This window comes from Ursus arctos, unplaced genomic scaffold (assembly GCF_023065955.2).
Source record: "Ursus arctos isolate Adak ecotype North America unplaced genomic scaffold, UrsArc2.0 scaffold_4, whole genome shotgun sequence".
Lineage (NCBI taxonomy): Eukaryota > Metazoa > Chordata > Mammalia > Carnivora > Ursidae > Ursus > Ursus arctos.
The window spans coordinates 1,273,301-1,300,368 of record NW_026623056.1 but is presented as its reverse complement, the minus strand read 5'-3'; the positions used below and the strand labels follow the sequence as shown (position 1 = coordinate 1,300,368).

Here is a 27,068-nt window from a genome sequence, read left to right as displayed (position 1 = left end):
GCTAAATTTAATAATGGAAGAACTGCTACATCTGGTCAGTTCAAAGGTCCATCCTGTCAGGTGTCCAGTGTCCATGAACAGCTCTAAAGGACATCTGTCAGTGACCACTTATGTGATGTAATGAGGTATATAATAAACACTCAGATGATGGAATGAATGTTGAGACAAATGGCTGCCCAAATGTTGAAAAGTTAAGAAGCGAATAGAGAAGCTAATTTGGAAAGCCTGCAAAAAAAAATTTTTTTCATGTGTCTGTTGGTCACTTGTATGTCTTTGGAGAAGCATCTGTTCATGCCTTCTGCCCATTTCTTGACTGGATGTTTTTGTTTCTTGGGTGTTGAGTTTGATGAGTTTTTTTAATAGATTTTGGATACTAGCCCTTTATTTGATAAGACATTTGCAAATATCTTCTCCCATTCAGTAGTTTTGTTGACTGTTTCCTTTGCTGTGCAAAAGTTTTTTACCTCGATGAAGTCCCAATAATTCATTTTTGATTTTGTTTCTTTTGCGTTTGGAGATGTGTCTAGCTAGAAGTTGCTAAGGCTGTCAAAGAGGTTGCTACCTGTGTTCTCCTCTAGGATTATGATGGATTCCTGTCTCACATTTAGGTCTTTCATCCATTTTGAGTTTATTTTTATGTATGTATAGTGTAAGAAAGTGGTCCAGTTTCATTCTGCATGAAGAATGTCTGATTTTCCCAACTCCATTTGCTGAAAAGACTGTCTTTTTCCATTGAATATTCTTTCCTGCTTTGATGAAGATTAGTTGACCATAGAGTTGAGGGTCCATTTCTGGGTTTTCTATTTTGTTGCACTGATGTATATGTCTGTTTTTGTGTCAGTACCACACTGTCTTGATGACTGCAGCTTTGTAATACAGTTTGAAGTCTAGAATTCTGATGTCTCCAGTTTTGGTTCTTTTTCAACAACACTTTGTCTATTGGGGGTATTTTCTGGTTTCATACAAATTTTAGGATTGTTTGTTCTAGCCCTATGAAAAATGTTGATGGTATTTTATAGGGATTGCATTGAATGTGTAGATTGCTTTGGGTAGCATAGTTAAAATTTTGTGTAGGTCCCACTTTCCCTGTGTGTGGTGTTTGTGTATATGTATACTGTGTATATATACTGATTGATATGTTGAATAAGACCTTCATAAATTCTACCTTTGGCTGTAAGTAATACAATGGAAACCTATATATTATCCACTCAACTAGCTTCAGACATACTTAAAACAGATATTTTTAATGTTTCCTAAAATATGTATCCTAACAGTACACTATATAGACTTACTGCTTTGTTTTGGGTTTTGCTTTTCTATTTCTCTCCTCTTCTTTCTTTCCTTCATCCTTGTCTCTTCTAGTCTTTCTTTCTAATTACTGACCCATTAGCATTTTCTGGCAAAGATGTCCCCCTTTTTTGGCACTCCATATTCCACAGAACTTACTTAAAGCAACTGTGCTATTTAAATAGGATAGGGGAGCACTGGTATATGTCACATTATATTTTTCTGTAGATTAGCAATTTTCAAACTTTAAGAACATTTCCTATCTGTGACAAAATTTTTTGAACATGTACCTTAAGTATATGCAGTTTATTTACAAAGTACATATATACCATTATACCAATATGTAAATACCAAAAAGTAGCATTTTGAAAAGAGTAAAATTAAAATGCAATATGTACATATGTGCATATATACTATATATATATATATATACACACACTATTTTATGTTCACTCTTCCATGAATCTCATGTGTCCCTTCTGAAATGAGACCCCACTAAATAGCCTGAGCCTTAAGTCTGGATTTTCCCTCCAATAACTTAGACAAGGTTCATCTTCTAATTCTAGGCTCCACAAAGGTGTGATTTTTAGACTAACAATATTATTTTTATTTAAGTACACAAAAAAAGGACATCCACTGATGAGAGCTGTGTTAGTAATTTCTTTATTTAAATGAAAAAGAACACACTTGCATTCTTCCACTACTTGTCAATCAGAACAAAAGAGAAAACTCATTCTAGACTTAGGTAACCACAGTTGCCTTCGTTTTCTTATATTTGAAAGGAATATATTAGACTATAGGATCTTTTTTGTTACTTCGACCTGTTCTATGCTATGATTTTATGCATTGACATAACTAATTTTTTAAAATGTTATATTTGCAAATTTTGTATTGTAGCATATTGTTTGTTGAACGGCTAAAGGCTCTCCACCCTTGGGTGTTATACGGGGATCAGAGAGAGACGGAGACTGGGAGTATGTAAGCAGTGTTAATTAAGCTAGATGAACAACGTATGGAGTGGCTATATAAGTGGTATTTAACCAGGGACACAGCCAGGAAATTGCCTCTACGTTACATGAAAACTGGAGTTATCATTGGGATCCTGATGATCAGTTTGGAGTCAGGGTAATAGAAAGACACCAGACCAGAGGAGGGTAATGTAATAAGAGAATTAATAAAAGAATACAGAGGGCAAGGCAGGGAGTGAGCAGGCAGGAACTAAGAATTCCACAGGAACTGAAAAAAGGAAATACTTAAGAAAAAAATTGGACTTGGTGAATGAAAAGAGGTGTAATTTCAAGAAAATAGCTAAGTCTCAAGCACAGTACAACAATAAAAATGCAAAGATCTTAAAAATTGGAGTTATGTTGTATCTCAATTAGGAACCTTCTCATATGACCCAGGAAGGTAGGAATCCCAACGTGTAGGATGCCAGATTCTTAGAGTGGAGAGCAGTTCTACAGAAGCGCATGGTTGGATGGGAATAAGAATTGTGGTATGAAAACAGTATTTTTGTTTGTTGGTTTGCTTGCTTTAAGTATGGAGTTAACAAAATGTTTGGAGTTTACCCAGGATGTTGGTGAGGGTTGAGACATGATTTTAGCTGATGTGACAAACATGTCAAAAAAAAATTTTTTTAATAGAGGAAGGGGGATCAAGGGGGAAGGAGGGGCAGAGGGAGAATCTTAAGCAGGTTCCATGTCTGGGGCTCAACCTTACAACCCTGAGATCATGACCTGAGCCCATATCAGGAGTTGGATGCTTAACCGACTGAGCCCCCAGATATGTCAAATATTTTTAGTTGGAGAAGAATGAGGTTCTAGATGGAAGAAACAATAACAACAATCACTCTGCTTCTTGATGTACTGCAGGCAGAGGAGATGGAAAATGACAACAGCACAGTGGTGAAAGAATTCATCCTTCTTGGTCTGACCCAATCTCAAGATATTCAGCTCCTGGTCTTTGTTCTAATTTTAATTTTCTATCTCATCATCCTCCCTGGAAACTTCCTCATCATCCTCACCATCAGATCAGACCCTGGCCTCACAGCCCCCCTCTACTTCTTTCTGGGCAACTTGGCCTTCCTGGATGCATCCTATTCCTTCATTGTGGCTCCCAGGATGCTGGTGGACTTTCTTTCTGAGAAGAAGGTAATCTCCTACAGGGGTTGCATCACTCAGCTCTTTTTCTTGCACTTCCTTGGAGGAGGGGAAGGATTACTCCTTGTTGTGATGGCCTTTGACCGCTACATTGCCATCTGTCGGCCTCTACACTATTCAACTGTCATGAACCCTAGAGCCTGCCATGCCTTGCTGTTGGCGCTGTGGCTTGGAGGCTTTATCCACTCCATTATCCAGGTGGCCTTCATCCTCCGCTTGCCCTTCTGTGGCCCAAACCAGCTGGATAACTTCTTCTGTGATGTGCCACAGGTCATCCAGCTGGCCTGCACAGACACTTTTGTGGTGGAGCTTCTGATGGTCTTCAACAGTGGTCTGATGACCCTTCTGTGCTTCCTGGGCCTTCTGGCCTCCTATGCGGTTTTCCTCTGCCGTGTATATGGGTCTTCCTCTGAGGGGAAGAGCAAGGCTGTTTCCACATGCACCACCCATATCATTGTTATATTTCTCATGTCTGGGCCTGGCATCTTCATCCATACTCGCCCCTTCAGAGCCTTCCCAGCTGACAAGGTTGTTTCTCTTTTTCACACAGTGATCTTTCCTTTGTTGAATCCTGTGATTTATACCCTTCGCAACCAGGAAGTAAAAGCTTCTATGAGGAGGCTGTTTAATCAGCATGTAGCCTAGTTAAAGGGAAAAAAAAGAATTAAAAAATCAAGACCAGAGAATTTTATCTGAAATTAATTTATCCATTTCCAAACACTGCGTTTATTGAACATTTTATCAGAACTATTTCAGGCACTGGGAGAAAGAGGTATTGAGACAGGTAAAGTCACTGCTCTCCTAAAGGTACAATCTGGTGGGAATAGACAGCCATTAAAGATAGAAAATGAACTGAATGGTTTCAAGAAGAGATACAGAAACTAAAGGATAACAAAAGTATAGATAAATAGATAAGAGAGAGTGTGGGGTGAGGGTAATAAGTCGACTTTCCATCTTAAACTAGGCTGTTCTTGTGGATGTGACATTTTGGCTGATAACTAGATGAACTAAACAGTCAACCATGCAAACATCTGGAGGTAGAGCATTCTAGACAGAGGAAACACGTAGTGCAAAAACCTGAAGATGGTGATTAATTTGGTATACTTGAAGAATACAACAAAGTTCAAATTGACTGAGGTATAATAAGTGAATATGAAAAAGATTGAAGATACCAGGTAGTCTAACACATGAGTCTATGAAGTGAATATAAAGAGTCTGATTTTTTTTGTAATTAAAATAAGAAACCATTCTAAGGCTTTAAGCAGCAGGATGATTTATCACATGCAGTTTTATAAATGTCTTAGGGCTCTAAACTCAAGATTCTGTGCAGATATCAAGAGTTAAAAAATATCATTAAGAGGGAAATATATTTTGAAAGAAATTAAGCTGCCAAATTTTTTCCATAATTTGTTGAAGGCCCAAAAAAGCTGGTTATTTTCTTTAAAAAATATTTTTTGAGTATAGTTGTCACACAATGTTAAATTAGTTTCAGGTGTACAACACAGTAATTTAACATCTCTATATGTTACACTATGTTCAACAGAAGTATAGCTACTGTCTGTCACCACACAACACTATTACAATACCATTGACTATGTTCCCTATGCTGTATCTTTTACTCCCTTGACTTACTCTTCCATAACTGGAAGCCTGTATCTCCCCTTCCCTTCATCCATTTTCCCCATCTTGCCACTGCCCTCCCCTCTGGGAACCATAGGTTTGTTCTCTGTATTTATAGGTCTGATTCTGTTTTTGTTTCTTTGTTTAGTATTCATTTGCTTTATTTTAGTTTGCACATATAAGTGAAATCATATGGTATTTGTCTTTATCTCTCTTTTTTTACTTATTTATTTAAATTCCAGTTTTTTAACATACAGTGTAATGTTAGTTTCAGGTGTACAATATAGTGATTCAGCACTTCCATAAAACACCCAGTGCTCATCACAAGTGCCCTCCTTAATCCCCATCACTTATTTAACCCATCCCTCTATCCATCTCCCTTTTGGTAATCATCAGTTTGTCTCTATAGTTAAGAGTCTGTTTCTTGGTTTGCCTCTCTCTCTTTTTTATTTTCCCTTTGCTCACATGTTTTGATCATTAAATTCCACATACAAGTGAAATAATATGGTATTTGTCTTTCTCTGACTTATTTACCCAAAGAATACAAAAATACGAATTCAAAGGGATACATGCACCCAATGTTTACAGCAGAATTATCTACAATAGCCAAATTATGGAAAAAGTCCAAGTGTCCATCAGCTGATGAATGGATAAAGAAGATGTGGTGTGTGTGTGTGTGTGTGTGTGTGTGTGTGTGTGTGTGTGTGTAGAATATTACTCGGCCATAAAAAAGAATGTAATCTTGCCATCTACAATGACATGGATGGACGTAGAGTGTATTATGCTAAGCAAAATAAGTCTGTTTCACTTAGCATAATACATTCTACGTCCATCCATGTTGTCACAAATGGCAAGATCTTATCCTTCTTTATGGCTGTGTAATATACCATTATATATATATACCACATCTTATTTATACATTCATCTATTGATGGGCACTTGGGTTGATTCCATAACTTGGCTCTTGTAAATAATGCTACAATAAACATAGCAGTGCACATATTTTTCAGATTGGAGTTTCATTTTCTTTGGTTAAATACCCAGTAGTGGAATTACTGGATGATATGGTAATTCTATTTTTAATTTTTTAAGGTACCTCCATAGTGTTTTCCAACAGTGCATGAGGGTTCCTTTTTCTCCACATCTTCACTAAAACTTGTTATTTCTCTTCTTTTTCATTCTAGCCATGTTGCCATGTATGAGGTGATATCAGATTGTGGTTTTGATTTGCGCTTCCCTGGTGATTGGTGATGTTGAGCATCTCTTTATGTGTCTGTTGGCCATCTGTCTTCTTTGGGGAAATGTCTGTTTAAGTCCTCTGCCCATTTTTTTAATTGGATTATTTGGGTTTTTGTTTTTTGTTTTGTTTTGTTTTTGATATTGAGTTGAATAAGTTCTTTATATATCTTAGACAGTAATTCCTTATCAGATATATCATTTGCAAGTATCTTCTCCCATTTAGTAGGTTGCCTTTTTGTTTTGTTGATGGTTTCCTTCACTGTGCAGAAGCTTTTTATTTTGATGTAGTCCCAATAGTTGATGTGTGCTTTTGCTTCCTTTGGTTATGGAGATATATCTAGAAAAACGTTGCTACAGCTAGTGTCAAAAAGATTACCGCCTATGTTCTCTTGTAGGAGTTTTATGGTTTCAAATTTCACATGTAGGTCTTTAATCCATTTTGAGCTTATTTTTGCTTATGGTGTAAAAAAGTGGCCCAGTTTCATTCTTTTGCACATAGCTGTTCAGTTTTCTCATCACCATTTGTTGAAGAGACTATATTTTCTTCATTGTATATTCTTGCCTCCTTTGTCATAGAGTAATTGACCATGTAAGTGTGGCTTTATTTCTGGACTCTCTATCCTGTCCTATTAATCTGTGTGTCTCTTCTCTGGCACTACCATTCTGTTTTGATGACCACTTTGTAGTATATTATCTTGAAATCTGGAATTGGATACCTCCAGCTTTATTCTTCATTTTCAAGACTGCTTTGGCTATTTGGGTTCTTAGGTGGTTTCATACAAATTTTACTTTTATTTGTTCTCATTCTTTGAAAAGTGATGTTGGTATTTGGATAGGGATTGCATGGAGTCTGTGGATTGTATTGGGTAGTATGGACATTGTAACAACATTAATTCTTCCAATCCATGAGCATGGTACATCTTTCCACTTTTTTGGCATTATCTTCAAACTCTTTATCAATGTTTTATAGTTTAGAGTATAGTTCTTCCACTAACTTGATTAAGTTTGTTCCTAGAGACTTTATTCCTTTTGGTGCAATTGTAAATAGAATTATTTTCTCAATTTCTCTTTCTGCTACTTTGTTACCAGTGTATAGAAACACAAGCAATTTCTGTGTACTAATCTTGTATACTGCAACTTTACTGAATTAACTTATCAGTTCCAGTACTTTTTGGTGGAGTCTTTAGGGTTTTTTTATGTATAGCATCATGTCATCTGCAAATAGTGACAGTTTAACTTCTTCCTACCAATATGGATGGCTTTTTCCCCTGATTGCTGTGGCTAGGACTTCAAGTTCTATGTTAAATAAAGTGGTGATAATGGGTATCCTTCTCTTTTCTTCTTCTGGGACCTCTATAATGTGAATGTTTGTTTCTTTGGTGCTGTTCGAGAGATCTCTTAACCTATCCTCATTTTATTTTTAAAAATTCTTCCCTGCTGTTCACCTTGGGTGCTTTCCATTACCTTGTCTTCCAGATCACTGATCTGTATTTCTGCATCCACTAATGTACTGCTGATTCTCTCTAGTGTTTTTATTTCAGTTACTGTGTTCTTCAACTCTGGGTCCTTTTTATATTTTCTATCTTTTTATTGAACGACTCAACTGAGTTCTTCCACTCCAGCCTGGTGAGCATCTTTAAGATCATAACTTTAAACTCTTATTAGGCATATTCTTTATCTGCTTGTCATTTAGTTATTTTTCTGAGTTTTCTTGTTTTTTCTTTTAGGGCTTATTTCTCTGTCTCCCCATTTTGCTTGACTTTCTATGTTTGTTTCTATGGATTAGGTAGAACTGCTGAATCTTTCAGTCTTGAAGGAATTGTCTTATGTATGGTTGTACTGTATGCAGATTGTGTGTGTGGTGTCACTGGAGGCAGGAGCTGTGGCTGGTGTGGGCTGGGTCTGCCCTGGTAGGATGGCCACAGTTGAAGTCGACTTGAGCTGCAGTGGCCCTGAGACTCTGTGGGAGCCCTAGAAGGACAGCAGAAGCTGAAGGAGGTGAAAGCTGAGGGGTCCCAGGGATCTCTATGTACTGTAAGCTCTGGGAAGAGTTAAAGCTTAAGTAGGTGCAGGTTGGTGTTAACAGTACCTGGGCTCACCATGCAGCAGGTGCTCTGGCAGGAAAGCTAAAACTGAAGTGGGTGCCGGCTGGGTGGTTGGCAGGTAGGGGTCTTGGGGTTGTAAGCACAGAGGACACCCTGGCAGGACAGCTAAAGCTGAGGTGGGTACAAGCCAGGGAGTCTTAGGGCTCTATGTGCAGAGGGCACATGAACAGGATAGCTGAAATTGAAGTGGGTATAAGCTAGGGTCCTGGGGTGCTCTGTGCTCTCCATCAGAGCAGCTAGAGCTCAGGCAGTGTGCAGGCTGGGAGGTCCTGGGTCTCTCCATGCAGGTAGCACTATGGCAGGACAGTTGAAGTTGAAGTGGGTGCAAGCCTGGAGACCCCAGAGCTCTCCATGCAGAGGGTGCCCTGGCAGGATTACTAAGCTTGAGTAGACATGGGCTGCTATGGTCCCTGGGCTCTCCACACAGAAGATGCCCCACCAGGGTAGCTGAAAATGAAGTGGGTGCAAGTGGGGGTGTCCCATGCACATAGGGCACCTTGGCAGGACAATGAAACTGAAAGGAGTGTAAACTAAGTTGTTCCAGGACTCTCTACACAAAGATGCCCCAGTGTGTTCCCTGGACTTTTCAAAATGTACCCTGACAGGACAGTGGAAGATGAAGGTGATGTGAGCCAGGGTATCCCAGGGTGCTCAGTGCAGGGGCTGCCCTGGTGGGGTGGCTGGAACTGATGGAGGCACAGCTGGGGGTCCGGGGGTACTCTACACAGGGGGCACCTTGGCAGGGCCACTGGAGCCAAAGTGGGCATCATCAGCTGGGAGGTCCTAGAGCATTCTGCAGCAGGGATGCCTCAGCAAGCTGGCTGAAGCTGAAGTGGTGTGGGCATGGACTGTTCTAGGATACTTTGCCCTGTGTCACCTTTGCCCCTGTGTCACCTTGGTGCAAAGGCTGGAGCTGTGATGAGTGCTGATCAGGGGTGTCAGTGTACTAAACTGTGGCCACCTTGGTGGGACAGTTGGGGCTGGTATAGGCCAGGGGCTCTAGTGCTTGCTAAGTGCCTAGGGTACCTAGACCCTGCCCCAGTTCAGATTATTAAGGTAGAGGCAGAGCGTAAACGATGTCTCTCAGGAGCCCCTCTGACTTGCAGAGTTCCAAAAGCCTCCCCCCCCCCACTGTTTGGTGGAGTTCTAGGGCCAGGTTTTTTATATGCTAGTTGCTTTTAAACTGTGCTTTTATTCTGTGCCCCTGAGGGTCTAGGGCTAGTGTGGGCTAGGTGACCTGGGGCTGCTGAGGCAGCAGGCCAGTATGGCCTCTAGATCCTGCACTGGTCTGTACTTAGGAGGTGGAGGGAGAATGTAAACCACAGCACTCACCAGATACTCCAACCCTGAGAGAGTTCCAGCAGTGCCTCTGGCCATTTGGCAGAGTTCCAGGGTTGGATCTTTTATAAACTAGTTGTTCTTTCAAATCACACTTTTTTTCTGTGCCCCAGGGCAGAAGAATCTGTTCACATCCCTCATTATTATCCCTCCCACTGTAGTTCACAGTTTCAGGGATGGGCATTCCCTTCATTACCCTATCTCTGTCTCTCCTGCCATTTTCTTTTGCTGTCCTCTCTTTTGTGCAAACGCTGTTCAGCAGCCCCCAGTTCTTCTTCAGGAGAAATTGCTCTATAATTAAATGTAAATCTGGTGTGTTTATGTGAGTTCAAGGCCTTCCTACATGGCTATCTTGGACCAGAATCCCCCAAAACTGGTTATTTTCATATGAAAAGGTCATGGAAACTTTTTTTGTTTTGTTTTGTGTTTTTTTTTTTCTTTTTCTTTGAGTTCTAGCTGTTTGTTGATCTCATCCCCAGTTGATTTTACACTCAGTATAATAATTCTTTGGTGGGCCAGTCATGAATCTATTGTAGATAGCAGAAACTATCCTAGTTATTTTATTTTATTTTTAAAGATTTTATTTATTTATTTGACAGAGAGACAGCCAGCAAGAGAGGGGACACAAGCAGGGGGGGGTGGGAGAGGAAGAAGCAGGCTCCCAGCTGAGCAGGGAGCCCAATGCAGGGCTCAATCCCAGGACCCTGGGATCATGCCCTGAGCCGAAAGCAGATGCTTAAGGACTGAACCACCCAGGCGCCCCTATCCTAGTTATTTTAAACACAGTATTGTTGGGTTTGGCCAGCAAACCCCGAGACAGCAAATGAAAAGATGACTCCAGACACCTTAGTAGGAGAAAGAGAGGGCCTGGGGACCAGACGCTCTAGTGTTGAAAGGTCCTCTGTCTCCGCTTTTATTGTGAGTTTATCGATACACCAAGAGCAAGTGCAAAACAAGAAGGAAATGTGTAGCTTTAATGATTAGGAAGATAGTCTATGGGGCAACTGCGTGATGGGGCGAGCAGTGCTAGTGAAGTGCATGTGAGGCAAGGAGATGGTGAAATATGTGAGCAGCACAGGTGCCTGTTTTTCTTCAAAATGTAAACATTTACTCCCTAGATAAGAACCTGGAGCCACAGGAAGAATCTGGCTGCTTTCAGCCAAGAAACTTCAATGGAGGCCCAGGGTTCCGGGCACATCTCCTCTGCTTTTCAATTAGTCTCATCCAGGGAGGCATATGCAAGTCAGATTTTATCTATCCAGACACTGTGAATCCCCACACAGTATGATTTAATATAGAGAATTATGTATTTACGAAACAGCTAAAAGGTCTAGAAAACTATAAGTTCGGCATCCAGAGATGTCTCCTAGAATAACACAGGAGACCCAGGCTGTCAAGCGAGCCATTCCTGCTATAATCTTTGTCCTCCGTTTGAAAAATTCCACCACATTAACCATAGGACTAGGGTCAAGAGAATGATCCAGAGCACTGTGTACCTATCAGATCTCCTCTACCCAAACAGAATCTTCTGCTACTGCCTCTCTGCCCATTAAACTTACCCAAATTTAAGTCACTTATAACTACACTGAATAGGCAGTATCAAAAAAAAAAAATCTGTAACCAAAAATGCAAATAAGTCTATGATTTTTTATATTTTATTTTTAAAAATAATAAGTTAAAATGTTTATGAATATAAATCATGTGCATGGTAAAAATATTCAGGCTATAAAAATGTTCTCATTCCTCAAATATCTCCTCCATCTTCACTCCCAGCTTATCATGTTGCTTCCTATTTCACTAAAAAAAGAAGAGAATTCCTCAAGCTCCTACCACTACAACTACCCCTATACCTGCATCTGGGACCATGCTGCCTTTCATCCCTCCTGAAACTGAGTCACCTGATACTGCTCCTACAAAAATCCCCTCCCCCATCTACGCAGCAGAATCCATCCTCTCTTTGCTACTAAAGGCAATTACTCTGGTAATTCTTTTTTCTCTCTTCACCATTAACTTTTTCTTCCCAATTGTTTTTTTTTTTTTTTCTTAGTGTATAACCACATATTTTCATATTAAATAAAACTGTTGGCTTTTCCCCTCTACATATTATCTCATTTCTCCTTTTTACAGCAAAATTCCTCAAAAGTTGTTTCTACGTAGACATTAGTAGACTTTTCCTGTGTAGTATTTAGGTTTACAGAAAAGTTGAGCAGGAATACAGAGTTGCCGTACTCTTTGCCCTCCACTACACATACATCACACACCTATGTCCCCCTGCATTAGTGTAGTATATTTGTTACAACTGACGAGCCAATAGTGATATAGTTTTAATAAGGTCCTTAGTTTATATTAGGTTTCGCATTGTGCGTACAACTGTATGGATTTTAACGAATGCTTGACATACATCCACCAATATAGTATCACACAGAGTAGTTTTAATGCCCTAAAAATCCCCTGGGTCTGCCTGTTCATCCCACTAAATTTGTAACTTAATTACAAATTAAAGCAATGAGATACTACTACATACCTACTAGAAGAGCTACAGTGCAGAGAACCTGACAGTACTAAACGCTGCTGATGGAGTGGAATAAGAACACTTATTTGTTGCTTGTGGAAACACAAAATTGTACTTTGGAAGTCTTTGGCAATTTCTTACAAAGCTAAACATACTCTTACCTTATGACCTGGCAATCATATTCCTAGGTATTTATGTAACTTATTGGAAAACATGTCCAAACGAAAACATGCTCAGGAATGTTTTTAAGAGTTTCATCCTAAAAGCTAAAGCTGGAAGCAACCACAATGTTCTTTGATGGGTAAGTGGATAAACAGACTGTGGCGCATTCACACAACAGAACATTTTTTGGCAATATTAGGAAATGAGCTATTAAGGCATTTATATATGGATGAATCTTAGATGCATACTGCTAAGTGAAAGAAGCCAGTCTAAAAAGGCTACATACTAAGTAATCTCAAATGTATGAAATTTTGGGAAAGACTGAACTTTAAAGACAGTAAAAAATAAAAAAATCAGTACCTTGCCAAAGGTAGACAGGGATGTGGGGAGGGTTGAATAAGTGAAGCAAAAGGGATATTTTAGCATGTGACATTTTTCTGTGTAATACTGCAGTGATGGATATATGACACTATGGATTTATCAAAACCCACAGAACTTTAGAGCACAAGAATGAACTTTAATTTAGGCAAATTAAAAAAGAAAGTCATTCAGGAAGTTAAAAGATTCCAGGATGGAACGTAGACTGTGACCACCCAAAATGTAACAAATGTATGAAATGACTTATTTAAGGAGATAGGAGAAAAGGGGCTGAGCTAAGTAACTTTGGAAATTAGTGGAATCTGTAAGACTAACGGCAAAAGGAACTGCACCTAAGCACTATATTCTAGTGACAGAGTTGTCTCCCATGGGGTATGGGTTAACAATTTTGACACTGCTATATATGTATCTACTGGAACTGAATAATTAAGTAAATGGATGATGGTAGCCAAGCTTCTCAATGCTGGAGTGGGAGTTTACAGATTATGTGAAGAGGCTAGAATGATCCATGGGATAATGGATTAAAGCTGAAGACATCAGTATAAATTCATGTTTAGCTCAATATAGATGCAGACTGTTACAGACAGAAGGATTTATAGATATGTGTGTATGTGAAGGCTGCTGTACAGGCATATAGTCCCTCGCTCTGTTGGCTGAGAGGGCCTAGGGCAATGACAGCCTGTGGCAATAAACACACCTAGTGTTAATCACAATGGTTTCTAATACCATTTTACAAGAAAAAGGACCAGGGCTTCTTAGGTTCTAGTAGTGGTCCAGGAAATACACGAAATGAGTGTTGGATATCTTATAGTACCAATGCTCAAAACAAAGCATAAAAACCCAAAAACCACGCTGTTGGGGAATATGTCAAAGTGACACAGGAACCAACTGAAGGAGCTCCCAACTGAGAAAGCGCAACAATTTTGGAAATAAAATAAACGTAGTAGTGATGGATTATAACCTAAAGTATAAAATAAACATATGAGTCTTACTGCTGCTATAACAAATTCCCACAGACATAGGGGCTTAAAGCAAATAAAATGATCTCTTACAATTCTGGAGATCAGAAGTCCTAAAATCATGGTGTCTACAGAGTTGTGTTCTGAATGCCAGCCCTGCCAACCAACAAAAATCTCTCAGGAGGCAACACAGGGAGAGTTCCCTGCAGTTCAGTATGCAAGCAACTATGACAGAGTGCAGACAGCTAGCCTGACTGCTGACACTGCCCAACTATAAGCCCACAGAGGCCTCAGACCTCTCAACAGCACAGGGACCAAACACTGACCTATGCTCCACAGCCAGCAAAGTGGGCCACTGCAGCCAACTGAACTGAAAGCAAACATGGCTCAGTCAAAATGCTAGGATACATGGACCCACACAGGAGACACCCACGGACAGTCTGGTTCTGATGACCAGGTAGCACTGCACTACAGGGCAGGCACCACATGACTTCTTCATAAGGCCACTACATTCAAGATCAGGAGACACAGCTGACCTTCCTAAACAGAGAGTTAGACAAAATAAGGAGACAGGATTATGTCCTAAATGAAAGAACAGAACAAAATCAGAAAAGAGCTTAATGAAATGGAGATAAGGAATATGTCTGATAAAGACTTCAAAGTATGGTAAAAAGATACTCAGTGGACTTGAGAAAAGGAGAATCTCAAAGAGACCTTCAACAAAGAGATCACAAATGTAAAAAAGAATCAGTCGGAGATAAAGAACTCAATAACTAAAGGGAATCAGTAGCAGATTAGAGCAGGCAGAAGAAAGGACCAGCAGCCAGGGTAATGAAAGCAATCAAACTAAAAAGAAGAAAGAATAAAAATGAGAATAGGTTAATGAGACTCAGTGACATCATCAAGCATACTATCATTCACATTATAAGGATCCTAGGAAACATACTGGAAGAAGTAACAGCTGAACAGTTCTCTAATCTAGTGAAGGACACAGACCTCAGATTCAGGAGGCACAGAGAGCTCCCAACAAAATCAACCCAAGAAGGTCTACACCAAGACACAGAATAATTAAAATGGCAAGAAGTAAAGTGGTAAAGAATTTTAAAGAGAAAAGAGAACAGTTACATACCAGGGAAACTCTGTAAGGCTTCAACTGATTTTTCACCAGAAACTTTGGAGGCCAGAAGGGAATGACATCAGATATCCAAAGTGCTAAAAGGAAAAATAAACCTACAGTGCCAAGAACACTCCACCCAGGAAAGCTATCATTCAGAAAAGAAGGAGAGAGAAAGAGTTTCCCAGATAAAGAAAAGTTAAAGGAGTTCATCACTACTCAAGCAGCCTTACAAGAAAGGTTAAGGACAATTCTTTGAGTGGAAAGGAAAGTTCACAACTAGCAGTTAAAAAAAAGAAAAAAAAAACAGAAAAATAATTCACAAGTAAATGCAAACACAGAATAAAGGTAGTAGATTAATCACATATAAAATCAGTAAGGAGGTTAAAACACAAAAGCAGTAAAAATCAGTTATATTGACCAAAATCATGAAAGGATGGAAAAAACTACATCATATATGTAAATGGAGGTGGGGAGTTAAATTTCGGTATTTTTAGAATGTGACCATCAACTTAATATAGATGGCTGTAGGCCTAAGATGATATATATGAACCTAGCAGTAATCACAAATCAAAACCTGTAACAGACATACACCCAAAAAAGAGAATGAAATCCAAGCATAATAATAAAGCCATCAAACCACAAGGTAAGAGAATGAGAGAAGAAGCAGAGAACAATGACGAAAACAACCAGAAAACAAGTAACAAGGGCTTATGGCAATAAGTACATACCTATCAATAATTACCTCAAATGTAAATGAACTAAATGCTGCATCAAAAGACAAAGGGTGACAGAATGGATAAAAAAGCATGCTGCCTACAAGAGACTCACTAAAGACACATGCAGATTGAAAGTAAGGGGATGAGGGATGGCACCTGAAGTAATGAGCACTGCGTATTGCATGCAAGTGATGGATCACTAAATTGAACCACTGAAACTAATAATATGTTAAACTGATTTTAAATTTAAAAAATTTTTAAAAAGTAAATGGATGGAAAAACATTTATCATGCAATTGGAAGTGAAAAGAAAGCTGAGGTAGCAACACTTGTAACCAACGAAATACACTTTAAAGCAAAGACTGTAGTGGGAGACAAAGGACACGGAGACAGTAGACAAAGAGAAAAAGGAAACATTCCAACAAGAGGGTAGAAAAATTATAAATATCTATGCATCCCACATGGGAGCACCTAAATACGTAAAGCAACTATTAACAGAGATAAAGGGAGAAACTGATACTAATACAATAGTAGGGGACTTGAACACCTTACTTACATCAATTCGATAGATCATTGAGACAGAAGGAAACAGGGAAACAGGAACAGGACCAACAAGGAAACAGGTCTATCTGGTCTTGTGTCACCCAAAGCCAAACAGACATATACAGATCATTCCATCCCCAAACAGCAGAATGCACCTTCCTTCCAGTGCACATGGAATATTCTCCAAGATATAACACATGTTAGCCCACAAAACAAGGCTCCATAAATTAAAGAAGCTTGAAATAATAAAATACATCTTTTCTGACCACAGTGGTAAGAAACTAGAAATCGGTTACAAGGAAACATCTGGAAACAAACCAAATAAATATAAGCTAAATAATATACATCTAAATGATGAATGGGTCATCCCAAGAAATCAAAGAGGGAAAAAAAAACACAGGGAGACAAATCAAAATGAAAACACAACCATCTAAATTCTCTGGAATGTGGCAAAAGCTGCGCTAAGACACAAGTTACAGCAATACAGGCCTATCTCAAGAAACAGAAAAAAATCTCAAGCAACCTAACCTTACACCTAAAGGACCTAGAAAGAGAAGAGTAAACAAAGGCAAAGGCCAATAGGAGGAGGGAAATAATAATGATTAGAGCAGAAATACCAAAAATACCAAAACCAGATAAAGACACTACAAAAAACCAAAAAGCCAAAACAAAAATATAATAACCCTGCTGGCTAATATCTCTGATGAACATAGATGCAGAAATCCTCAACAAAATATTAGCAACCTGAATCAACAATATATCAAAAAATCATTCAGCAGGATCAAGAGGGATTTATTCCCAGGATGCAAGTGTGGTTCAACATTTACAAATCAATCAACATGATACATTTCATTAACAAGAGAAAAGATAAAAATCATATGATCATTTTAATGGACACAGAAAAAACACTGACAAAGTACAATATCCATTCATGATAAAAACCCTTGAAAAAGCAGGTTTACAGGAACATAACTCAACATAATAAAGGCCATAATGAAAAAGCCACAACTAACCATCATAATCAATGGTGAGAAACTGAGAGCTTTTCCTCTAAGACAAGGAACAAGACAAGAATGTCTACTCTTACTACTTGTATCCAATTTATCTTGGAAATCCTAGATGCAGCAATCAGATAAGAAACAAAAGGCATCCAGATTGGTAAGGAAGAAGTAAAGCTGTCATTATTTGCAGATGATTTAGTAGTATATAGAGAAAAATGTAAAGACTCTACCAAAAAGTACTAAAACTAAAATTCAGCAAATTCACAGGATACAAAATTAATATAGAGAAATCTGTAACGTTTCTATACACTAATAAGTACCAGAAAGAGACATTAAGAAACAATCCCACTTACAATTGCACCAAAAAGAATAAAATACATAGAAATAAGCCTAACCAAGGAGGTGAAAGACCTGTACTCCAAAAACTATAGAACACTGATGAAGGAAACTGAAAACACAAACAAATGGAAAGATATTCCGTGGTCATGGGTTGGAAAAATGAATATTATTAAAATATTCATACTCTCCAAAGCAGTCTATAGATGCAATGCAATCTCTATCAAAATACCAATAGCATTTTTCAAAGAACTAGAACAAAAACACTAAAATTTGTGTGGAACCACAAAGGACCTGGAATAGCCAAAGCAGTCTTAAGAAAGAATAACAAAGCTACAGGTATTACAATCCCAGACTTCAATATATACTACAAAGTGGTAGTAATCAAAACAGTATGGTACTTGTTAGGTAGGAAGCTAGGCATGAGCAACAGAGGATGGACCACAGATGTCCTGACCGAGAGCCCCCATTCCACCCATCTAGCAGTCGGTTTGCAGTTACAACATCCCAGCAGAAAAGGAGTTAAATTTGTTGTGCTTACTGCACTTGGGCAGAAAGCAGCCTCTTGTCCTTATTTGACCTGCCTCTAGAATAGAAATAATGTGGTTTCCTACCCTGTGCAGGCATTTTGAATACATCTTGGGAAAGGATAGGCATAGTCGGCTATTATATAATCCCCTCCTGTCGCTCAAATGTTGCGACCCTAGGATGCACCCAAAAGAAAAACATTGATCTTAACTCACACCCCAGAGTTTCCAGGGACTTTGTCTCTCCTGACTGGACTGCTCCTCCCGTGGAGCGTACTTTAATAAAACTTGCTCTGCTTTACTTTAGTTCCATTGTACTTTCGTTTCTTTGCTGTGGCAGTGAAAAGAACCAAGACTTCTTTCCTTTTCTATCTAACTCTTGGTAATCGTACTCACGAAAATAGACACAAAGACCAATGGAAGAAAATAGCACAGAAATAAATCCACACTTACATGGTCAATTTATGACAAAGGAAGCAAGAATATCCAACGGGGAAAAGACAGTCTCTTCAACAAATGGTCCTGGGAAAACTGAACAGCTACATGCAAAAGAACGAAACTGGACCACTTCCTTAGACCATACACAAACTAAACTCAAAATGGATTAAAGACCTACATGTGAGACCTCAAACTATAAAACCAGAAGAAATCCTAAGTCACAATTTCTTTTATATCTGCCAGAGAAACATTTTTCTAGATATGTCTTCTCAGGCAAGTGCAACAAAAGCAAAAATAAACCATTGGGACTATATCAAAATAAAAAGCTTTTGCACAGTGAAGGAAACCATGAACAACAACAACAAAACGCTGAATAGGAGAAGATATTTTCAAATGATGTATCTGATAAGGGGTTAACATTCAAAATATAAAAAGAACTTACACACTTTAATACCAAAAAAACCCCCAAATGCTCTGATTAAGTAATGGGCAGAGAACCTGATTAGACATTTTTCCAAAGATATACAGGTGGCCAACAGACACATGAAAAGATGCTCAACATCTCTAAACATCAGGGAAATGCAAATCAAAACCTCAGTGAGGTATCAGCTCACACCTGTCAGAATGGCTACTATCAAAAACACAAGAAACAACAAGTATTGGTGAGGATGTGGAGAAAGGGGAACCCTCATGCATTGTTGGTGGGAATAAAAAGGTGTAGTCACTGTAGATATCAGGATGGAGTTTCCTCAAAAAATTAAAAATAGAAACTCCATATAATCCAGTAATTTCCTTATTGGGTATTCACCAAAAAAACAAAAATACTAATTTAAAAAGACATATGCATCCCTATGTTTACTGCAGCATTATTTACAATAGCTAAGATATGGAAGCTACCTAAGTGTCCACAGATGGATAACTCAATAAAAAAGTGGTATATATATTGGTATATATAATTGGTATATATTTTACATACATATATATATTTTACATATATATATATTTTTACATACATATATTATATGTAATATATATATGATGGAATATTCAGCCATAAAAAAGAATGAAATCTTGCCATTAGCAATGGCATGGATGCAGCTAGAGAGTATAATACTAAGTGATATAAGTCAGAGAAAGACAAATACCATATGATTTCACTCATTGTGGAATTAAAGAAATAAACAGAAAAAAAGAGACAAACAAAAAAACAGAATCTTAAATACAGAGAAAAACTGGTGTTTGCCAGAGGGGAGGTGAGTAGGGGAATGGGTGAAAGAGAGAAAGGGGACTAAGAGGTACAAATTTTCAGTACAAAATAAAGTCATAGAGAGAAAAGTACAGCATAGGGAATATAGTTAAGGTCATAATATGTTGTGTGGCTGATGGTGACTATACCATTGTGGGTGCTGATTATGTATAAAATTATTCAATCTTTATGCACACCTGAAACTAATATGCTGTATGTTAGTTATACTTCCATAAAAAAATTTCCTTGTTGAGCAATATTGTGCTTTTCCTTCCAATAACACAGCATGTATTTCAATTTGTTTTTTTTTCCTTTTGTAGAGTATCACAGCTTGTCACACAGATACAACACATTTCAGATTAAGATTATTCCTATTTATGTATTCTGTTCCTTATCTGAAAAGGCTCTTTTTTTAAACTATATATTTTAGCAGTTAATGTTGGTTTATCATGGTTTTATTTGCTTCTTTTGTAACAAAATTATCTAGTTTTGCTTTCTAAAATTCTACTTTATAAATTATCTTAAAGTAAAATTGATTTTGGTTTCTCTTGGTATTGCAGTGCTATGAATTTTAATGCATGTATCAATTTGTGTAAAGACCGCCACAACCAAGATACAGAACAGCTGCATAATGTCCCCAAACTCTTTCATAACTCTCTTTCTGAATTATCTTTTATTTCTATTATTTTTTGTTTTTGTTAATTCTCTTGCCTTTCCAGGATAACTCCAGTAGTCTGTATACACTTACCTTTTGTTTTAAAGTGGGCAAATATTTAAAATTTACTGAACTTTTGCAACTGCTTTTGTGTTGGTTGGCCTTTTTTCCCCCTTTATTTCCTTTCTTTCTCTTTACAGATGAAAAATTTTTTAAATCTTCAAAACAAACTTGCTTTTTATTTTTTTTTTATTTCAAAGCCTGTAAGAAATATGGTCAGCTAGGGAAGATTTTCTTGGGCTCTACTGCTAGTCTTGTGAGGAATATAGGATAGGTATCATACTCATGAAGAGTTCAAATTACTGAGAAATTTGAGAAGAAATTTGTGTTTGGAGAGCAATCCACAGATGAATGACTGGCCTTCAAGTAAATATGGTAAGACCCTCAGTGATGGTTTCAGGTTGAGAATCTACATTTAGTATCTTCCTGAATTATGTGTCATGGACATTTCCAAATATAATGTTAATTAGAATCACCCCTGCTAGTTATTCCATATTTTATTCACCACTTTCTCTGTGTCAGATATTGTGCTAAATGCTTTACATTTCTTTGTATAATGTAATTCATACACCATTCCTCTAGGGTACTTGCAAGTACCTGTCTTTACTTCTTTCTGTACTTTGGGCTTTCCAGCTTCTCCTTCCCCAGATTTCACCTGCTGGTACCTACCAACCTGTACTACAACCTGGAGTGTCCTGTCAAAACTTTAATGCATGATTATTCCATTATACGATTCTTCCGGTAAGCACGATTTCTTTTGGTGACAAAGTACCTAAGCCTACAAGAGTAATTTTCCAACTTTGAGACATTGAACACTGGGGCATAAAGGTGGGAATACTTCCACATTCAAAGGAACAATTTTTTGCTACTTAAATGCTCTTCAGACTGCTCAAAGGTGTCCTTCTCCTAGGCCAGTCCCAGTTGTGCTCTTTCCCTAAGGAACACTGCTGCATCATAAATGTGTATCCTCACTTTAAATAGCAAAGACACGCTCCACAATTCTTGCAACTTTGGGAAAAGTCAGAGGAACATTTTAATAACTCCCACTGCAAGTAAACAGGAGTATCCAATCCCTCAGCTCCTAAAGGCCGCTGCTTTCTAGAGGCTCTTATACCAGGACTGGGAAAAACATATATCCATACTCCAGGCTTCTGACGCTTACTAAGGACCATGGTGATTTCAAAAGGCTTCTGAAGCTTGAAGGATGTAGTGTTTTTGATTCCTGATGTATAGCTGGTAGGTTAAAACCTGGAAATAATATGAAGGATCTTGAGAAACAGTCATGGTTTGTGTTCGTCAGGTGGCAAAGAAAATTCATTTAATAATTCTATAGAGCAAATATAATGAAGGGGTAGTAAGGAAAAATATATATAACTTGAAGACATAAAGATGGATGATTTCATTAAATAGGTATTAGAGATGCCTTTCAGGAAATGAAAGGAGAAAAAACCTGGCAACTGTTTATTCACTTATAAATGAATACACAATATATTATCATATATACATATATGTGTGTATATACATATATAAATTAGGTATAATAGTTTGCATTCTCATTACTAATTACATTAAGTTAGGAAAATAGAACAAGTATTCAAATGAGTGAGGCTGAGATTTTTGATACATCAAGGTACTCATAATTTTCATTTGGAAAGAAGTAATTTAACTTCAAAAAGATGAAATGATTTTATAAGCACATATCTTCTTCTAAATCCCTGAATTTAAACTAGATTTGAATATGTTTACTGCAATTATTATAATTATTAATGAAATAAAACAAGCTGATTACTTTTGAGCAGTATTCTTTTTTTTTTTTTTAAAGATTTTATTTATTTATTTGACAGAGATAGAGACAGCCAGCGAGAGAGGGAATACAAGCAGGGGTAGTGGGAGAGGAAGAAGCAGGCGCACTGCGGAGGAGCCTGATGCGGGGCTCAATCCCACAACGCCGGGATCACGCCCCGAGCTGAAGGCAGACACTCAACCACTGTGCCACCCAGGCGCCCCTTCAGCAGTATTCTTAAATTTGGATTTTGAAACCTAGAGAGTTCTTGAATGTTGTCCAGGAGATATAAGGGCTTTATGCAAGCTATCTAATTTAATGCTCTCAGGTAAAGACATCAAATCTTACAGAGGCTACTCAGGTATGATCAAAGTCACAAAGCAGGTTAAGGACACCTTAACCCTTTTAACTACTTTGCCACAGTTCAGTTGTCAGATTTCTAGAATATTGTTCTCTGATAAATCTTACAAATATTTATTAATATTGACAGAACAATTTGAATATGTGCAAATAAGTAAGGATGAAGCCAAACTTTTCTCTAATGGGAAAACAGGAGGTTACTTTGATGAAAAACATCATAGAAGGTATTTGTAGCACTTGCAATGTGCTGAAAATAAAAAACTCAATTTTGAAAAGTGAGTCTGAGTCCTTGAACTGTCTTTTTCTTCCCCCCAGTGGCTCCTGTGTCACTTTGAAATACTACCACCTAAGTGGGTTTTTTGCTTGTCTTGTTTTAAGCACCTTATATTCTGGTATTACAAGATGCCCAACACTCATCTTGTATACTTCTGGCTCAGTCCTCGAATCTATTTTTCTTTCTAGTCTAAAAAAGCAGCTTTGTTGGAATAGCATGAGATGTAAAGGAGGGATATTCTCTCTTTTTTAAGCGTTTCTTTGAGATCATAAAATAAAATCGAGACTAACTCATGTTTCAGGTAAACCTTTTAGTTATCAATAGTTTTATGGAATTAAGAAATTATTTATATATTACATATTAAAAATAATACTTATCAATAGTGACAAAACAATTTGAAAATTTGCAAGTGAAGTGAGAATAGAACTGGATTTTTCTGTAGCTGAGAAAACAGGAGACCACTAAAAGAATCATTTATTACCCTCATAGGATACTTAATGGGTCTTTTGAAATTGTTATGTTAAACTATTAGTTACATCCAGCATTCAATGATGGATTTGACATAATTATATTTTTATTGTTGTTGTTTAACAGAAAGTTTGGAGATTTCAACCCTCATTTAAACTTTTACATAACTGACTTATTAAGTAGAGCACACTAATTTAGGGTAATCTCACTCTATAAATATGGATTATGTAACTCCTTAGTATTCAGAATGGGAATATTATTGTGTGGGTATATGATAAGTATAACCCAAAATGTACCGATGTTGGTCAAAACCAAGAAGCTGTCCATTCAAAGTGCTATCTGATGGCAATTGTTAAGTTTGTTCCAAAGGGAAAAATCTTTACTGAGATAGTTATTAGTAGGCTTTAAGGTAATCAATGTTCTGGTGAATTACTAATTGATATAATAACTCCTTCATATGTAATCGTAAAAGTGTCACATTTTCTAACTATGTCATTTTGTCTTATTTTGTCATGACAGAGCAGTCTGCAGATCAATGGAGGGGTTCAACCATTCTAGAGTGTCTGAATTTGTACTACTTGGACTTACTGATTCTCCTGAGCTCCAGACTTTTTTCTTTGTGATGTTTTCTGTTCTCTTTTTGATAACTATGTTGGGCAATGGCCTGATTTTGCTCACAGTTCTATCCACCCCACACCTCCACTCCCCCATGTATTTCCTACTCAGCAACCTGTCTCTCATTGACATGTGCCTGTCCTCCTTTGCCACTCCAAAGATGATCATGGACTTCTTTGCTGAGTGTAAGACCATCTCCTTTGAGGGCTGCATTTCTCAGATCTTCTTTTTGCACCTCTTTACTGGGACTGAGATTGTGCTGCTGATCTCCATGTCTTTTGACAGGTACATTGCCATATGCAAACCTCTCCATTATTCAACAATTATGAGCCAAAGAGTATGTGCTGGGCTTGTGGTAACCTCTTGGACAGTGGGCTTCCTGCATACAATGAGCCAGTTCGCTTTTACCCTCTATTTACCCTTCTGTGGTCCCAATGTTGTAGACAGTTTCTTCTGTGACCTTCCTTTTGTCATCCAGCTGGCTTGTATAGATATGTATGTTCTTGGAATCTTCATGATCTCAACCAGTGGTGTGATTGCTCTTATAAGTTTTCTGCTTTTGCTCACCTCCTATGTCATTGTGCTTGTCACAATCAAGGACCGCTCCTCTACAGGAACATCTAAGGCTTTGTCTACCTGCACTGCACATTTCATGGTTGTGTTAATGTTCTTTGGGCCCTGCATCTTTATCTATGTGTGGCCTTTCACCAACTTCCTGGTAGACAAAGTTCTGTCTGTTTTCTATACCATCTTCACCCCCTTTCTGAATCCACTTATCTATACCTTGAGAAATCAGGAAGTGAAGACAGCTGTGAAGAAGAAACTAAGTAATCAAAACTTAAACCTTGGGAAAACTACTCCAAGATACCCAGTGCAATGAATCTCCTGTCTGAGATTTACATCATCAGTTTTCTCCTTATAGCAAAAGATAATTAAACTTAGATCTTCATTTCAAGTCCTTTAGTCTAAATTCACAAAAATAAGAAGCCAGGGTTGAGAGATGTGAAATATCTTGCCTAGAAGTTAGTGAGATGTTTGCAAGCCTTTTGAGATTATGGATACATTTGAAAATCTGTTGAAATCTATAGGCTATTTTCATAGAAAAATGCAGATATCATCAAAACGTAAATTCAGGGCTTCATATATCCCTAAGTCCTATCAACATACCTCAGTCAACTTAGAGAAGCCTGAGAAAAATTACTATTCTCTTGTCTTCTAACCCAGAACATTCCCACTCAGTGGCAGCCTTGTGGCACTCTGATGGTGTCCACTTGCAGAACTTTGATTAAGAGTATTGGGCATAACAAGGTTTTTTTCATACATTGGGGATATTTTTGTGGGGAAATTCATATCATGAAGAGTTTCTTCTGAATAAAGCTGAACAATCCTGATTTATTACAACCAACTCCTTGAGTTCTGAGTCAGCTTTAAACAAAACAGAATAGTTTGGAGGATGTGAAATTTAACAATATGTTTTTTAAAGAAGTATACTGATCACTACCACACTTGATATTTAATATAGCAAATAACTGATTAAATGGCCATTTGTGAAGTTTAAAATGTAGAAAGTGAACCATTGAAGTCCGATTAACTTTTTAAACCTGACTGAATATTAGAGATATGATGAATTCATTTAATATCAAGACTAAATGTTTGGAAAATTAACTACTTCATTCATGACAAGTCTGTCATTTCCAAAATATTATTAGTCTTAGTATGAGTTTTGTTTCTCATTTTCAATATAATGTAGCCTATAAGAAAAAAAGATGAAACTAATTTAAAAAGCATATAGCACAATTCTCCCTATTCTGGTTTATTGTTGATTGTGTTAAAGAGATTTTTTATTACAAGGTAGTCTTTGGAAATCAGCTGACCAAATCACTTCCCTAACAGCTGATGAAGAAGCTAAGATGCAGAGAATTCATAGAGCTGGTTCAAGACTGAATCACTGTAAGGGGCAAAGATCATTTCTCTGAATATACACAGACCTCAGAATTAAATTTTGGATCTGTCATTTCGTAGTTGGGCTATCCTAGGATAGTCACTTTATATCTCTAGCCTTTTTAATTTTTATTGTGAAGATAATAGATTGTTTGTTGTGATGATTTTATGGGAAGTGGACAGAATAGACTCTAAAAATGTCATTTTCTTTACCTTTCCCACCTGCACAGACTCTGACTGAAAATGCATCTTATTTGTAAGTAGTATGCTTTTAAAGAATAACTGCATTCCGGTGAAACCAGAAGCTTATAAAATTTGATATTCTAGTTTTAGGATGTCTCTTTGACTGTGGCTTCTTAAGACATATGGCAGAAAAACAAAAGAACACTTTCTATTTTTCCATTGCTGACATGGAGGGTAGTTGGAAAAAATTAGATTAGATTGCCAGATACTTTGATTTTTATGAATAACAGTATACTGATAGGCTGTATCTCTTTGAACTGACTAAAGTATGTGAAAATAGTTTAAGAAGCAATCTGTTATGATGGATTTAGACAGTTTGGCATTAATGGTATTAATAGTTTCTGACATTTATTCTGTATCTCTAAGGTTTCAGCATGCTTCAACAAATCTCCAAGCCAAATACTTAATATCTGAAGTTAAATAATGTGGCAGAAGTTTATGAAGAAATGTAGAGTTGGAGTTAGGTATAAAACCATATTCTATTTTAAAATACTAGTTCATTTTTAGCCAAATCATAAACTCTTCCTTCTTGCCTCAAAGTCAATCAGACAAATGACAAAAAGTGAAGGTAAAAATGTCTTTTTGTCTCAATTCCATTCTTCAGTAAAAACTATCATCTTCGTTTTAATTTTTTAAATTTAATTTAATTTTAGATTTTATTTAAATTCAAGTTAATTAACATATAGTGAATTATCAGTTTCAGGGGTAGAATTTAGTGATTCACCAGTTGCATATAATACCCAGTGCTCATTACATCACGTGTCTCCTTAATGCCCATTACTCAATTACCTCATTACCCCACCACCTCCCCTCCGGCAACCCTCAGTTTGTTTCTTATAGTTAAGAGTCACTTATGGTTTGTCTCTCTCTCTGTTTTATCTTATTTTTCCTTCCCTTCTCCTGTGTTCATCAGGTTTGTTTCCTATATTCCACATGAGTGAAATCATATGGTATTTGTCTTTCTCTGCCTTATTGCACTTAGCATAA

General features: G+C 37.5%; 2 protein-coding genes across 2 annotated transcripts; both read left to right on the top strand.

The window, feature by feature from the left end:
- Positions 1 to 3,167: 3,167 nt before the first annotated feature.
- Positions 3,168 to 4,091, top strand: LOC125281850 (olfactory receptor 4N2-like). Its single transcript, XM_048215781.1, has one exon. It carries the CDS (start codon positions 3,168 to 3,170, stop codon positions 4,089 to 4,091), a length of 924 nt encoding a protein of 307 aa, XP_048071738.1.
- A 19,726-nt stretch (positions 4,092 to 23,817) lies between these two features.
- On the top strand, positions 23,818 to 24,777 carry LOC125281846 (olfactory receptor 4K2-like). Its single transcript, XM_048215777.1, has one exon. The coding sequence runs from the start codon at positions 23,818 to 23,820 to the stop codon at positions 24,775 to 24,777; it is 960 nt and encodes a 319-aa protein (XP_048071734.1).
- The last annotated feature ends 2,291 nt before the right edge of the window (positions 24,778 to 27,068 follow it).

What these genes read in the sequence shown, in the direction of transcription:
- LOC125281850 (XM_048215781.1), top strand. Translation starts at nt 3,168, where the DNA reads ATGGAAAATGACAACAGCACAGTGGTGAAAGAATTCATCCTTCTTGGT.
- LOC125281846 (XM_048215777.1), top strand. Translation starts at nt 23,818, where the DNA reads ATGGAGGGGTTCAACCATTCTAGAGTGTCTGAATTTGTACTACTTGGA.